Below are 14,945 nucleotides of genomic sequence, written 5' to 3'. Positions count from 1 at the left end.
TTGTTGGCAAAACATGTACATCCAGCCACGAAATCTTCTAGGTGTGATGTGTTACATATGTATTTGATTCATGTCTTTACATAAAGCAAAGATGGGTCTTTTTTACTTCATTAAATAGAGCATGAAGTCCTGAACCATCTTTTACTTTATCTTGCTGCAAATACTAATTGTCTAGGTTCAGCTGTGATATCAAAGCAGGACTGGAAAAAAATTATATAAAGTGGTGCAGAGTAGTATGAGTAGGTGATGAAGAGTGATATTTTACTCTATTTAATACATACCAAAGATGAAAAGATAGTCCTAGACATATGAATAAATGTTCATGCAATTCCATCACTTCCAGTTCCAGATGTTTCTACATTTGCGTGTATAATGTCTTGTTACTGAACAAAAGGACAGGAACATCTGTGTTGGGGTAAAAGTTTTTTTAAATTATTTCTAATACATTTCAAAATATACTGTCCTACAAATTATTAACAAAGGAAATGAAATTATAAATAATACCGACATTCTTCAGTATCAAGTGTACATGAGCACATCTGTAACTGCATGCCAATCTAAAGCAATTTAAAATATTTGAATAATCCAAAGAGCCCACATTGCTGATATTTAAGGCTTTATGGAACTCAAATCATTCGTGTTCTCTTCAAATTGGACCTATCAAAACTTTGGAGATGAAACTTCTAACATTTGGTTCTCTTTTGCCAAAACAAATTTACAAAGGAACTTGAAACACTTCATATTGAAGTCTTCAAATTTTCATTACCACTGTACTCAGTTTATCTTTTGATGGACAGGGAAAATCCAACCTTTAAAGAAAACAATATTGTTTTGGTGTATTAAAGCAGGAAGTGCTTTAATTTGATGAGATTGGTAAGTAGACTTTAAATTTCCAAATCTTGATTCCCACTTTCTTAGAAATATTAATATTAAGTACCATTGATACTTCTGTACATATAGCCAACATACTTCTGTACATATAGCCAACTAATATTAAGCACATACTTCTTTTGATTCATAAAGAACGGTCTTAAATAGCAAAGCTGTTCTTTCAAATGGCTACCAAATTTATTGAGACCCAGACTCAGAGACTTCATATTGGCCAACAAGCTGCTTCTTTTTCATATCTTTATTGAATAAGATGTGGTTCAGCTTTGAATAACTAGGCTTCTAGTTTTGGAAAACCTTTTTTAAATCTGCACTTATCTTCATTTTGTGTTTTGTGCCCAATATAGCCTAGGATCTCCTAATATAGTAGGAGTCTATTTTGAGTACCTAATCTGCCGGATATTAATTTTAAGATATATGTAGTTCCCTCCCAGAGTTTGTGGGGTTAACATTGTTGGACACATTTTGAGGGAATTGTGACTATAACAGACAAAAAAGGGTGTCTTAAGCTTTGCAGAGACCTGATAATCAGCCTAACCTACATTGCCAGACTGCATTCTGAGATGCACAGTACACATTGCTGTGAATGGGAAATGGTCTTTGGTCATATTACAGAGTCGGATTACCCTGCTCTGCTAAAATTTGGAAAGATTTGGTCTTGGTCCTGGTACAAAGGATGGAGAGCTTAGCAGAAATCCAAGGGGGACAGTTTTGGTAAAGAGCAGGATTTTCTGTCACCCCAGAATATTGAAAACTCCAAGAAAATGGAAAGTGTAGGTAATTGAAGCAAAAAATGTTGGCTTCAGGAAACTTCTGTTTCTTTGAAAATAGGTAAATACATATAGTCAGGAATCTGTTCAGTTTTTGAGGGTTTTTTGGTTGTGTAGAGCTCAATCTAATGTCTTTTATTTCTCTGTACAAGTTATGGGATTGGGTACTTAATGCCCATCCTCAGTCAAAACTCAGGCTGTATTTATGAAGGTAAAAATTTTATTTAGAAACTTCTTGTGATCTGTAATAATAATTTAATTATACAGAGATTTGTTCAGAGATTTGGCAGAGAATGCATCGTTTGTAGCACATTGGTGCCACCTTGTGGATTGTTTTGTATTTTTAAACTAACTTTTTAGCTAGTGTTTTGACTATGGCTTAGATCTGTGTGAAGAATTAATATTTTAACTGAGGCAGTTTCCTCCATGATTCATTGGGATATAAGAAGAGAGGTAAAGCCCAGTGAGGCTTGAAAGAGGCTACTCTTTTAGAGTAGACCACATCAGGAAACAGACTTGACTGGAAGAACTTAACTATTGTTTATTGAGATATAATAGAATTTCAGAACCCTGCCCGAGTCTCTTCTGAACATTATCTTGCTTTCCAGGATTTAATGAAAGTTTCTATTCTCTTTGCGTATAAAACAGCTTGTTTATTTCCTTCAAGGCTATCTCCCTGATTTTCTACAATCTGCCATTCCACTTTTTCCACATTTTTTTGAGAGCTAAATGCAACGCAATTTCATTTTAATGTATGCTGATTAGTGTACATTTAAAGTGACAATAAAGTTTCTATTCTAGTCTAGTCTAGTCTAGTCTAGCTTACATTTTGATATTTACTAAAATTACCTTTTATATTTTCTTTTAATAAAGCTTGGTTTGGTTTGTCAGATACTGGTTTATCTCCCAAAATAGTAGAAGGAAGCATTCTAGTCATTATGTTCTGGCACTGTTGAAATTACCTTTTTTTCAATTTGGTCTTCCAATTGTCAGAAGGGCTGTACAGACACTTGAGAATTAGGATATAGATCAGGGGTAGTCAACCTTGGCTCTTTTATGACTCGTGGACTTCAACTCCCAGAATTCCTGAGCCAGCTGTGCTGGCTCAGGAATTCTGGGAGTTGAAGTCCACGAGTCATAAAAGAGCCAAGGTTGACTACCCCTGATATAGATAGTAAGTAAAATGGTCCCTAGAAGATAGTTGGTAGCAGTAGAAACTAGCAAGCTGCTACCAACTATCTTCTAGGGACCACAATAAGTAGAAGCACCAAAGAGGCTTTGGGGAGAGAAGAATTCAGGCTTCCAGCCAACTACTATTTGGGCCTAAGTAATTGATTACAGCAGTCCATAAAAAATCCAGCCTTCTAAAGTTGCATTGATTTTGGGGATATAAAGGACAAAATAACCTCTTCTTACATGTTCACAACATTCTCTCAAACTCTAAAAAAAAGGGGGGGGGAGGGGAGTAAAATTGATCCTGCCTTAATAATGATGTCACATTATTACCGCCATGCTCTCTTGTGGTCCTTGGGAAAGTCAAAAGCTCTTATTGTGAGAGAAAAGTGGCTCATTCAGTAACTTGCTTTAACCTAGGTTTAAGTTACATTGATTGATATTTCAAGGAATTCCTTGGTATCCATATCACCTGTTTACATTATGCGGGCTTTTTAAATTACCACGTACAAAAACACTTGTATTAGATTGGATACCTAATTCAACTTCCTGTTTCCATTAAATCAGGCAAATGTGTATTAGAAATGTGCAATCAAGATTATGAAGCCAACTATTCTTCTCTAGTACTTGATCGTCTAACATAGAGAATAGAAAAGATTAAAGGGTTTAATGTTTGTTTCATTTATTTTATATCACCATGTGAAATTAAACTATGTAACTTTTATGCGCAAGCATGTATGTTATATGGAAATACTATAGAATTATATCTTGTACATTTTAGTAATAATTTTTCCCCAATTCTTGCCAGCTATATGAAAAGCACTCAAATACAAGCATATTAGGATATATATTGGAGTGAAATCAATCCTGTTTGTTGTAATCAGTTGCAAGTACTACTTTTATCTTCATCTGTGGCCTTTTTTTTTCATTTAGCAGATAACCTAATTCAGAAGTGTGTGAACAATAAGGCTGTCACACTATGTGAGCCCTTCTGACAACTAGACATTGAAAAATTGAAGCAATTTCAACAGTGCCAGAAGCATAAATAATTAGTAGATTATTTCTTGTACATTTTTATAACAGACTTGTTTCTTTATTTTCCTTAATTCTTGCTGACTATAAGAAATTCAATCAAGAACCAACATAATAAGATACATTACAGTTCCTGATTTGGGATATGTTAGGAATTGTATGTATGTATGTGTGTATGTACAATTAAACAAAACCAATCCTGTTTGTTGCAATCAGCTTTAAGAATTGTATACTTTTATTCGTGAGGTTTTTTTGTTTAGTGGATAAGAGCAAATTATAAAAGTTAATACTGTGTATTAACTAATACCAATAACTCATATACTCTCCCATTTAGTCAATCCATTGATACATAGTCCATTGCTTGATCTGGACAGTGAAGTTCGCCCATCTTCACTTGGCCATCTCAGTCGGAGTGCCTCATTGAAAAGAGGCAGCAGCAATCAGTCCAGTCGTGATGAAAGTAAGTCCAGTCGTGATCACATTACAGTTTTGTGTGTTGGATTTCCTTTTCATTCTGCAAATGGTGGAAGCGTACTTGCCTTCCTGGTGTAATGCATTGGGTAAAACATTGAAGTACTAATTAAGGGGGTCCCCAGTTAAATGTTCTCATTATCTCATTATCTAGCCTTAATTTGGCTAAAGAGAGATAGCTATATTTAAGTATATTGACATCAGATTTTTAAAGAGGAGCTAATTGGATTAATTTATTTTGAATCATGAATGTCAGTCCGTTAAACTCTTAATATGAGTGCTTCTGTGATACTTAAATTTGCTAAGTGAAGCAGTGTGGTGCCAAGTCTTATTTAATACTATCTAGCATATTTATTTCTTTAGCATTTATGAGTTACCACTTTTGATGTCAATCACAAATACAATTCCTCTCCAACAGTTTTCCAGTAATGAATTTGTATCTTGCCTCCCCTTTCCAGATTGGCGATTTAAAACTCCTCAGCAAGTAGCATTTGTCGAAAAGTTAACTAAACTTGTAGTAAGCCAGCTTCCCAACTTCTGGAAACTTTGGATTTCTTATGTGAATGGGAGCTTATTTAGTGAGGTATGAGTATTTGCATTTGGTACTTAAACAATGTGCGATTTATGGAGAACATAAAATAATGTTTAGCTTATTCAAGTTTCCTTTGCTTAAATATCAAGTGTGAATCATTTTCTGACGGCCTAAGGAAGAACAAACTGGTCAGAAAAATTGGGGGAAATGATCATTCTTTGCACTTCTTCTGAACCTGTTTGATGCAGTACCTGACATTTAGAGTAAGAATGGAGGGTCCCAGATTGAAACTTCTATAACATTCATTAGGTGCCTATGATCCAATCAGCATCTCTCCCCCTGTAATTGAATTGGGAATTACAGGCAGATTGACATATGAGAAGGAAGGTAGAATATAAATATAATATTATTGTTCCTTTATAGATTGCTTCTGCTGTTCCTTCTGCATCAGAAACGACATTGTTAAGCAGCTTCCAGGGTTCATCACTCTTCAGCTGTTAAGAGATAGTATTAGCTACTACTATTGCTTGCCTTCTCACCCTGTTTAATATTGACAGACTAGGACTCTCTCTTATTACCAATCTGCCAGCATTTATACAATCACCTAAAGAATGGCAACTGCTCTTCCCAGCAATTTCTATCAAGTGTCAAGAGCTGAATGATAGTTGCACAGCAGCAAATACCAATTAACTGCTCTTTCCTCTATGCATCTGTGTGGCAGATGAAGAGGCTAAAAAAGTTACATGCCTCATTGGTGGACACTTGGGGCTAAGGAAATTGGAAGATAACTGCTTTTTATCTCCAATTCTTTGATATCCGGGCTTAAGTTCAATATTCAAGCTGCTAAGATTATTTTAAAATGTTTCCATGCTTGGAAGTAGTGCAAAAATATATTAATTCCATTTTAGCCAGCTGTTTTTCATTTTGTGATTCTTTAACAGTAAGAAGACAGTTGAACACAGGCATAATGGTTCTCATAAAAGTTGTGTTCAAAACCCACATGGGACATAATTTAGTCATGGAAGTAATGAGCAATCATGGAAAAAACTAGTAATAAAAAAGCTGAGTGACTTAGTCTCACTATTCATAAAAATGACCTGCATACTTTATTTTAATTTTTTTGAAAAAGTTTTATTGGTTTTTTACAATAACAACCTTAGTGCCTGGTGTACAGCGTGTTGTCTTGGTTCATAATTTTTTTAGAAAAGAATATACAATTGATAATAGTTAATAAACAATAATAATAATTTTTATATTTCCATAATTAGTATATCAATTAATAATATATTTCCTTGATCTTCTCTTCACCCTTGATCTTCTCTTTCTACAACATTAAACAAATATAATTTATAATTTCTAATATTTGATATTTTCCATATTTAAATGATTAAATAAAAAAAATATTCTATATTTATAGCAACAATAGTAGCATCCATATATATGGATATATATATATATATATATATATATATATATATATATATATATATATATAACCTGAGCACAACCAAACAGAACACTCCCCCAGCCAATCAGAGCACAGCCAACCCCCCAGCCAATCAGAGCACAGCCAACCCCCCAACCAATCAGAACACACCTCCACCCAATCAGAACACAGCCAAGCTCCCACCCAATCAGTTCATACCCCCACTGGCAGTTAAAAGGAAGAAACAGCTAAGACCACACATTGCTGCTCGAAGCACGAAGCTGAAAACACCAGCCTGAAGATGACGAATGGGACTTCGTCGAAACGTCGCCAAGACACTTCCAATTTTACGCGGGAGAAAACCCGAACAACCAAAGACCTACATACAAACACCCGCGAAAACCTCAGAAAACTATATATATATATATATATATATATATATATATATATATATATATATATATACATATATATATATATATATATAGGAAGTTTTTCAGACAGATGTCTAATTGATTACACCTGGACATTTTTTAACTGCTATACTGCAGTTTTACTTTTTACAGTTAAGTCATTTTTTTCTAGTTCACATTCTGTTGTCTGGATTGTTTGTTCATTCTTTACCATCATTCTTTGGATGTTTTTTGATTGTAGATTTAAGTTAGAAGTATATTCACCTATAGTATCAAAATTATGTTTAATCTCATGATTTAAATCTATTGTAGTTTGTATCTGTCGTAGCGTTGCATAAATTTCGTCTTAGAAAATATTTGTCTTGTCTTGAAATGTTTCTAAAAGTCTTTGATCTTTCAAGCTAAATCTTTCAGGAGTAGATATTGATGAGTATGTCATATCCATATTGTCTCCTCCATTCGAGTAGTCCGTCATAAATGCCATAGTCTCTGTAATTAGCCTTGTCAAGCTAACCAAAACTCAAAATCCATACAGTCCAATTTTGTATAGTTCTTGTTTTTATATATAATTTTTATAATCCACTGTAATTTTCAGTTGTCAAGGTTTCAGTCAGATCAATGTTTTATAACAATTTCTTTCTTTCAGGAATCAATTGTCAATTCAATATATTTAGCCAACTTAAATCCTTCCTGTAACTTCCCTTCTCAATAATTTGTCATAGATCAAAGTTTTTAAACAATTCATAAATTTAAACCACAATTAAATTATTTCTTTTCCTTCAAACACTTTCCAATCTCATAGCTGGCCCAGTATGCAATCTCTTCTCTGTTCCTTAGCAACTATCTTCTTAAAGGTTATTAGAGTTCATGGGAACAGATTTTTTTTCTTTATTTCTGGGTATTGTCTTTAATGTGCTGTATACTCATTGTCCACTAGATGTCAGCAAATATTTATTTTCCAGTCTTTCAGACAAAAAATTCTTATTTTTTCTTTTTTTATGTAATTCAATCAAAATCCTTTAGAATATAATCTTAGCAGTTTGTTTTAGTTTCTAAGTTTGATCAAATCGTAGTATTTTTGAATTTAATTTCAATAAGGTTCTTTCCGCCTTAAAGGTTAATTTACTGCTTCTGTCTATGGAGGAATGGGAATGTAGTTCCTCCCCTTATTTTCTGAGGTTGTTTGCTTTGGGGATCTTTCTCAGGGACTAATTGTAAAATAAGGGAGAGAAGATCAAATACTCTCACCAGTTCCAAGCACACTGTTTACTATTGTTCTTGGTAGTGCTCTTGGACTTCGACTGCAGTAGCTTGGGTTAGATGCTGGCATGTAGCTAGCCTTTCTCCTGTCAGGTTCGGAGGGCTTTCCCTGGATCAAAACGATTGCCATCCCCCTGGCAGGGCGAAATTAGCAATGGGGAGCGGAGGTCCACTCTTGCGTGGCCATGTGGTACGAGCACAAACCGGAAGTGACCTGCATACTTTAAAAAATTAGTTAAGGATTGCCATGGTTTTACTAGGTTTAGAAAGTTAGTAACTGAAGTGAAACTTTTTTATATATGTGGTGAATGCATAAGATGTAACCGTTGGACTTACCTCAGAAATTTCTACAGGAAGGGGGTAACTTAATCAACAAAATTAGTGGGAAAGAGGAACTATTTTGGTGAATATATGTATAGTGTTCATAGATTCTGTAGATCTGAAAGGAAACAGATCTAATCTCCAAATTTTTTAAAAAATAAGAACTTCAATTAACCAGTCCCATTCTCTTTTGATTCCCATAATTAATGACCAAGGTATCTAGCTTATGTAACACAATCAGGAATTAATCAAAATAGAGAATTTTTATATATTCAAAATGAATAGATAGGGATTCCTTTGCTCAGCTAAACATTTCTAAATGGAATAGGATATGCTTTGGTTCATTCTTAGTAGGCAAACTATATTTAGTTCTTTGGTAGGCTGCAAGGATGATTATACTGTATACTAAACAATATTTTTAAATTACTTCAAATTTATTGAGTATACTTGAATATGATATACTAGCAAACTCATTTTAGTAGTATAACATAGGAAAATTGTTTTGTTATTAAAAACTGCTAACAGAGAATTGCTAATGTTCTCTGTTAATTTATTAAAGCATGTTAGAACATTAGTCCAGTTTTAAAGACTCTCTTCCACTTGCTGCAATATCCTTGTAATAATTAGACCCTTCTGTATGTACTACATAGAATAGTTCATGTGTTCCTGATAATACTAATGTGGTAAGATTGGCATCTCTTTTTCTTTCATAAGACTGCTGAAAAATCTGGCCAAATGGAAAGATCAAAGAAGAATGCCAGACAGAGGCAAAATGATTTCAAGGTAAATGAGTAGGCATCCATTTAGATGGTTTTTGAAATCAGAAATGATTTTAAATATTTTAAAACCAGAAGTGAGCTTTGTGTGTTAATATATTAACTGTGCATTTGAACGCAATGGCCCTGTAGGGCTTAACCTCAAAGGATAAGGAAAAGCCTGGGGGGAATTGATGAGGCCAGGATCCAGGACCCAGCAGAAGAAAGTGAAGAAAAACTGCCCTTTGCTGTTTGGATACTTACAAATCAGATTCCAGCCAGGATTTCCCCAAACAACCTTTGTATTCATTGAGTGATGAAAGCAGGTAAAGATTTAGTAGGCTGATAGGCAGAGAAACATTGAGACTATAGAGTGAAGGCTGTTTGTAGTGACAACCTACTTAGGAAACCCTATTGTTCCCAGATATATAGGGAATCTGTACTGAGCTTTATGACATAGGCTTGAAACCTGCAATACCACTCTGGTTAATGGGACATAACACAATGCTGGATATGTCTTCATGTAATATGAGCCCCTGTCCAGCTGTTAGAGCCCTTGTCTTGTTCCCTAGACCTAATTTGTACTTTGACCTCATTGGTTCCTGAAACCTTATTATGCGTATTTTTTTGTTACCTTTGCTGATATAAATCCTATCTGTTTCACTTCCTGGCTGCTGGCAGTTTGCTGATTAGAATGCAAAGTTAGCAAGGCTGATCTATCAGCCAAAACGTCTTCTGTGGTAATGGGACATTTAATAATTGACTAATATTAGATTGGCTAATAAAAAAAACCTATCTTCCACACATTCAGTTACTCAAATTGCTGCTACCTTCCCTTCAGTGCTGGTAGTGCTTAATGAACTGATTTATCAAAGAGAATGTTCCCTTGTTTCAATATACAGTGGTTTATGTACTACTATCATTGGGTTAACATGTTTTTCCTTTTTCTGTCCTAGATGATGATTCAGCAAGTGATGCAATCTCAGGTGAAACTGATACGTGGTGCTTTGCTTCCATTCAGCCTTGAAGAAAATGAACTAAAAGAATATGGTGGCTGGGACATGAAACCTGAGCTTTCTAGTCAGTGGTTACCCCATGTCATTCAAACTGTTAGGTTGGTTTCATCTTAAATCAATATCGGTTTTGATTTCTTTCAGCAAGTCCCCTCTATTCTGAACTAGTTTTGAATATTCTGTATGGCCCAAATAATTAGGAGTTTATGAAACTACAGGTCTGATTGAGACAAAGTACCAACAAAAATTAGTCACAGAATCACAGAATTGGAAAAAAAGACAATTAGGCAATTGTGTCCAATCCCCTGTTCAATGCTGGAATCAAAATTAAATCTTCTGACAACCCTCTTGAATCCATCAATTGAAGATAACATTGCCATCTCCCTTGGTAATTCATTTTATTATCAAACTGCTCTTACTATTAGATTGGTTTCCTAATGTTCAGTCAAAATATCACTCCTTTTAACTTCAAACCATTACGTCATTTTCTACATTCTGAGATAATAGAAGATAATATCTTCTGTGTGATATCACTTCAGATACTTGAAAAGTTCTTGTATATCCCATCCTCAGCCTTCTCATTTCAAGGTTAAACATAACTAATTCCTTCAGTCTTCTCTCGTGTGATTTAGTTTTCAAACCACTGATCAAATGCATCTGTTCCAGTTCCTCTGAATTTTTCATGCAGTGCTAAGAACTGAACACAATGCTCCAAGTTGGAACTGACCATTATATAATATATGGAGCTATATTGTTTAGGCAGAGTGAGAGCGAGTTCTGATAGTGATCTAGTCATAAGGGTTACACTAAAAACAAAAGATGTTCTAGGCCAGCGGTTCTCAACCTGTGGGTTGCGACCCTTTTGGGGGTCGAACGACCCTTTCATAGGGGTCGCCTAAGACCATCGGAAAACACATATTTCCAATGGTCTTAGGAACCGAGACACCGCTCTCTCTGTTGCAGCCTCATTCTCTTCCATCTTCTTTTCCTTCCCACCTCCCTGCGACTTTGCCATATCTCTCAGGGCCTCACGTTGCCTCCCGGAGGACTCAGCTGTTCGGCGGCCCGAGGTTGGAGCCGTTCATCTGTTTGTGCCATAAGATCATAATGCTCATTTTATCATTCTAACAAATCTATTAAATTCTGCAGGTGTCTTTGGTACCAATCTTCCAGTACTTTTCAGTGGGATTTCTGAAAAATAATATATAGAAAATAAGTCAAATTAGTCACATATTTCTTTGTATTACCTGATTTCCATATTTGCTTTGCAGCTGATGTGCTATTTCTTTTTCTCTCTTCCTTTTATTTGAACATATGGTTGCTACCATTCAAATTATAGTTTGTATGTACCTACTCCCTTTCCTCCCTCATTACGTGTTATTTTCATAACATTTAATGTAATCTGTTGATTGCTTCTGCTTTCTTTAAATTTCTCATTGGGATTACTTCTGACTATATTTTTAATGCATCTAAAATTCCTATTTCCATTAGCTTTTGTTGCCATGTTATCTTACTTAGTATTACTTTATTTTTGTTAAAATATGCTTTGTTGAGTCCAGACTATACATTGACTACTGTCAACTTTAAATTCCCGTATTCCAGCATTTCCTCCCAAAGTTCTCACTATTCCTCATGCTTGAGACAAGGAAATACTAAAAACAGAGTTTAAGAATTGCAGTCTGTCAACATCTACTCAAGACTAAATGGTAAAGGTAGCCAATCCATAAACATGATAAAAATTATGAAAACTTGGGAACTACTCAAAAGTAAAGTCCATCCTGCTCTCAGCAAAAGTTGGCTTTTAGTGCTGTCGTGCAGCTATGGTAGAAAGCAAAAGTTTGTGCACTCAAAACATTAGTGTTTTCACTACTAAATTACTTGAAACTAAATCATAATATGCACTCATAGGAGGAAAAGGAATGAATATCTCTAGAGTCTGAGGGTGAAATTTACTGGCACCGTCTTAGCTTGCTGGCAAAATAATGATACCATACTGTTTTATCATAGAACATGTCATAAAGAAAGTGGCCATTTTCAGACCTGGATTTCACTTAACGCTGCTGCTGTTCTTGTATCCTTTTTTTTTTTTTTTGAGTTACAATTGTATTAAATATCATTAGGACTTTTTCTAGGCATATGGCATTGCTGAAAGAAAGAGCTCCACTGGAGGAAGTACTAAGATTTTTTTTTTTTACTATTCACACACATATACGGACCCCCTGTGAGGACATCTGAATACTTTGACATCTGAATCTCATAATAAACAAGTAGGCTTATTATAAATTACTTTCTTTTCTTTGGCATTCCAGGCTTAGCTATGAATCTCTTACTGCTCTTGAAATACCAAACGATATGCTTCAAATCATCCAGGATCTCATTTTTGACCTGAGAACCCATTCTATAATGATTACATTGCAACATACAGCTGAAGGTTGTAATTTTTTAAAAAAAATTCTTTATCAATGATGATCTCTTACTGTTTTTTTTAAAAAAAATTCTCAATTGTGATTTTATTTTCATGAACAGATAGTCCTTGCTTACTGATCGTATTTGGGACCATCATCTCCATCACTAAGAGTAAAGTGGGTTGTAAAGTAAAACATCATGTGACTGCCCAGCTTACAACGTCAGTTCCAGTTGAAGTTGTTACGTGGACCCCACCGTTGTTAAGTGCGGTGTCATGTGACTGCAACCTGCAACTTCCTGCCAACTTCCCTGTTGACTTTGCTTGTGGGAAGCCGGCTATGAAAGTTGCAAAGGGTGATGCCTTGCAGCTCGTACAATTGCATACCAATTGCCAAGCACATGAATCGTGTTCATATTACTGTGGGGACACATTGCAACTGTTCCAAGTTTGAGGACTAGCTTTAAATCTCATTTGGCACCATTGCAACTTTGAAAAGTCATTGAATGAGTAGTCAATAAGCGAGAACTCTCTGTTCCTCTGAATTTACCTTACTGATAATTTTGTTCTATAGTTTTTAATTAAAGAATATGTAGAATATGGAAATGATTCATTTCAATAATTATTTTGCCTCTTTAAAACATTTTCAAATACAATGAACAACATACATTTACATTATTATTATTATATTTTTATTCTGCCTTTTTATATATAACTCAAGCAGTGAACATAACTAAAATATTATAACAATTAACGTGCAATCTTTTCAATATAGATTGATTTGAATCCAATATTTTCTTGCTTTGCTTGCAGTAAGCTTAATGTATAAAAGCTGTTGCCATTATTTTTTAATGTAACATTGACAACATTCTCAAATGAGTTCATTTCAGTTTGTAGTGTAGGTATATGCTATACTGAGGATAACAGTTTTGACATCATTGGGGTTTTTTTACAGATGTGAAAAAATTAGCTGAGAAGGAAGATTGGATTGTTGATAATGAAAGTTTAACCAGTTTGGTGGGTAAATTATTTTTTTTTCAAATGTTGTTATTGTATGGTATAATGTTAAATTTGGATTGGTATGTCTGGAAATTGAATATGAAAAAAACTATCTATTTAAGAAGACCAATCTAATGGCAGTACTAGAAGCTGTAACCTCAGAGAAACCACATCTGAAGGAATTGGGGGACTTCACAGGAGCAAAGAGCTAGAATGTCATAGTGAGACTGAGAAAATGTGGAGTCAAATCCCCATTCACCTTTATAGGCTATTTTTTTTCTCATTTTTCTCATTAAAATTATAAGTAATAAGTGATTTTATAAGTAATTTACTTTGTCCTCTTTCTCCTTTTAGCCATCGCAGTTTGAACAATGTGTTATACACTCTATCCAGTCACTTAAAGGAGTCTTGGACTGTAAACCTGGGGAGACTAGTGTAAGTAATACATCTCTTTTGTTCTATTTAATAATCATTCAAATCTCTTTCCATTAAAGTAATAAATTAGTCTCCTGCCAATTTTCAAATAAATGGAAGTGGTTATCAATGCTATACAACAATTTCTTGTTTAATGACTACCACAGTTAGCAACCATTCAGAAATAAATGCACTCATTTATGACCCAGTTTTGTGTACATGACAACACACACCACAGTGAGAGTACTGCTGGCCTAACTGTGTGAAAGAACTTTTATCAAAATAAGAGGGCAGCAACTAGTGATCTTCACAGTGTCTCTTGCTCTCAGTTATGTGTTCACTAAGCAACCATTTTGCTTAACAACCTGGTCATTGGAGTGGAACTTGGTTGCTAAATGAGAAGTGAGTATAATTATTGGTGATATGAAAATACAATATTAACTGCAATAACAAGATTAGGCATCTTGTATACATATCGAGAGAGAATAATTCATAAAAATAATATCTGAAACTTTAATTAAAAAAATTAATGATCGAGTTCTTGCTTGAGTTCAGAATCAGAATGACTGATAATAGTCCTTTGATATAGTAATGATTCTCTTAAGGGCTCTGTTTAGAATTACTTGCTTCCTATTAAGAAAAATACACAAATTAGAAGTGTAGTGTTTACAGTTTGCTTTCTGACGGATTATTGTTTTATGACTGATAACTCAATTTACAACAGCATTTTTATATAAAAGTCCATAATATACTCTGCAGATTCTAAGGTGATTGTTGTCTTATTATAAGATTAATTCCCATTTAAAAACATGAATTGTTTTTAGATTGTTACATTGTTAACTCTTCTGTATACTTAATTTGAACCCTCAGTTCAGTGTGGGATTCAGATATGTGAACAACTGGTTCTCTGTGTGGATGCCACTTCTGGAAGTCCATTCTGGGCTTGGGCAACAAAAAATTAACTACCAGTTTGTCGAAGTGGTGCAAACCGGCTGTATCCACCACTGCCTCAGTTGTCATTTGCTCAGTTATAAGTAAAAGAAATTCCTCTTCTTTCAGTTATCGGTCTTTGTT

The 14,945-nt window shown here is 34.5% G+C and overlaps 1 protein-coding gene across 7 annotated transcripts in view; it reads left to right on the top strand.

Moving 5' to 3' along the window:
• The window catches only part of EXOC2 (exocyst complex component 2), an 84,033-nt gene that overhangs the window by 43,953 nt on the left and 25,135 nt on the right, over positions 1-14,945 (top strand). For all 7 annotated transcript variants that reach the window (XM_039347174.1, XM_039347179.1, XM_039347186.1 and 4 more), the window contains 7 exons: positions 4,198-4,323; positions 4,793-4,917; positions 9,001-9,069; positions 9,998-10,155; positions 12,364-12,485; positions 13,414-13,475; positions 13,812-13,892. In XM_039347174.1, the coding sequence (XP_039203108.1) occupies positions 4,198-4,323; positions 4,793-4,917; positions 9,001-9,069; positions 9,998-10,155; positions 12,364-12,485; positions 13,414-13,475; positions 13,812-13,892 (743 nt within the window). The remainder of the gene's footprint in view (positions 1-4,197; positions 4,324-4,792; positions 4,918-9,000; positions 9,070-9,997; positions 10,156-12,363; positions 12,486-13,413; positions 13,476-13,811; positions 13,893-14,945) is intronic.

Source organism: Crotalus tigris, unplaced genomic scaffold, assembly GCF_016545835.1.
Source record: "Crotalus tigris isolate CLP2741 ecotype Arizona unplaced genomic scaffold, ASM1654583v1 scf7180000017555.296843, whole genome shotgun sequence".
Lineage (NCBI taxonomy): Eukaryota > Metazoa > Chordata > Lepidosauria > Squamata > Viperidae > Crotalus > Crotalus tigris.
Note: the sequence above shows the minus strand (reverse complement) of the source record. Positions and strands in the feature narration are given on the sequence as shown.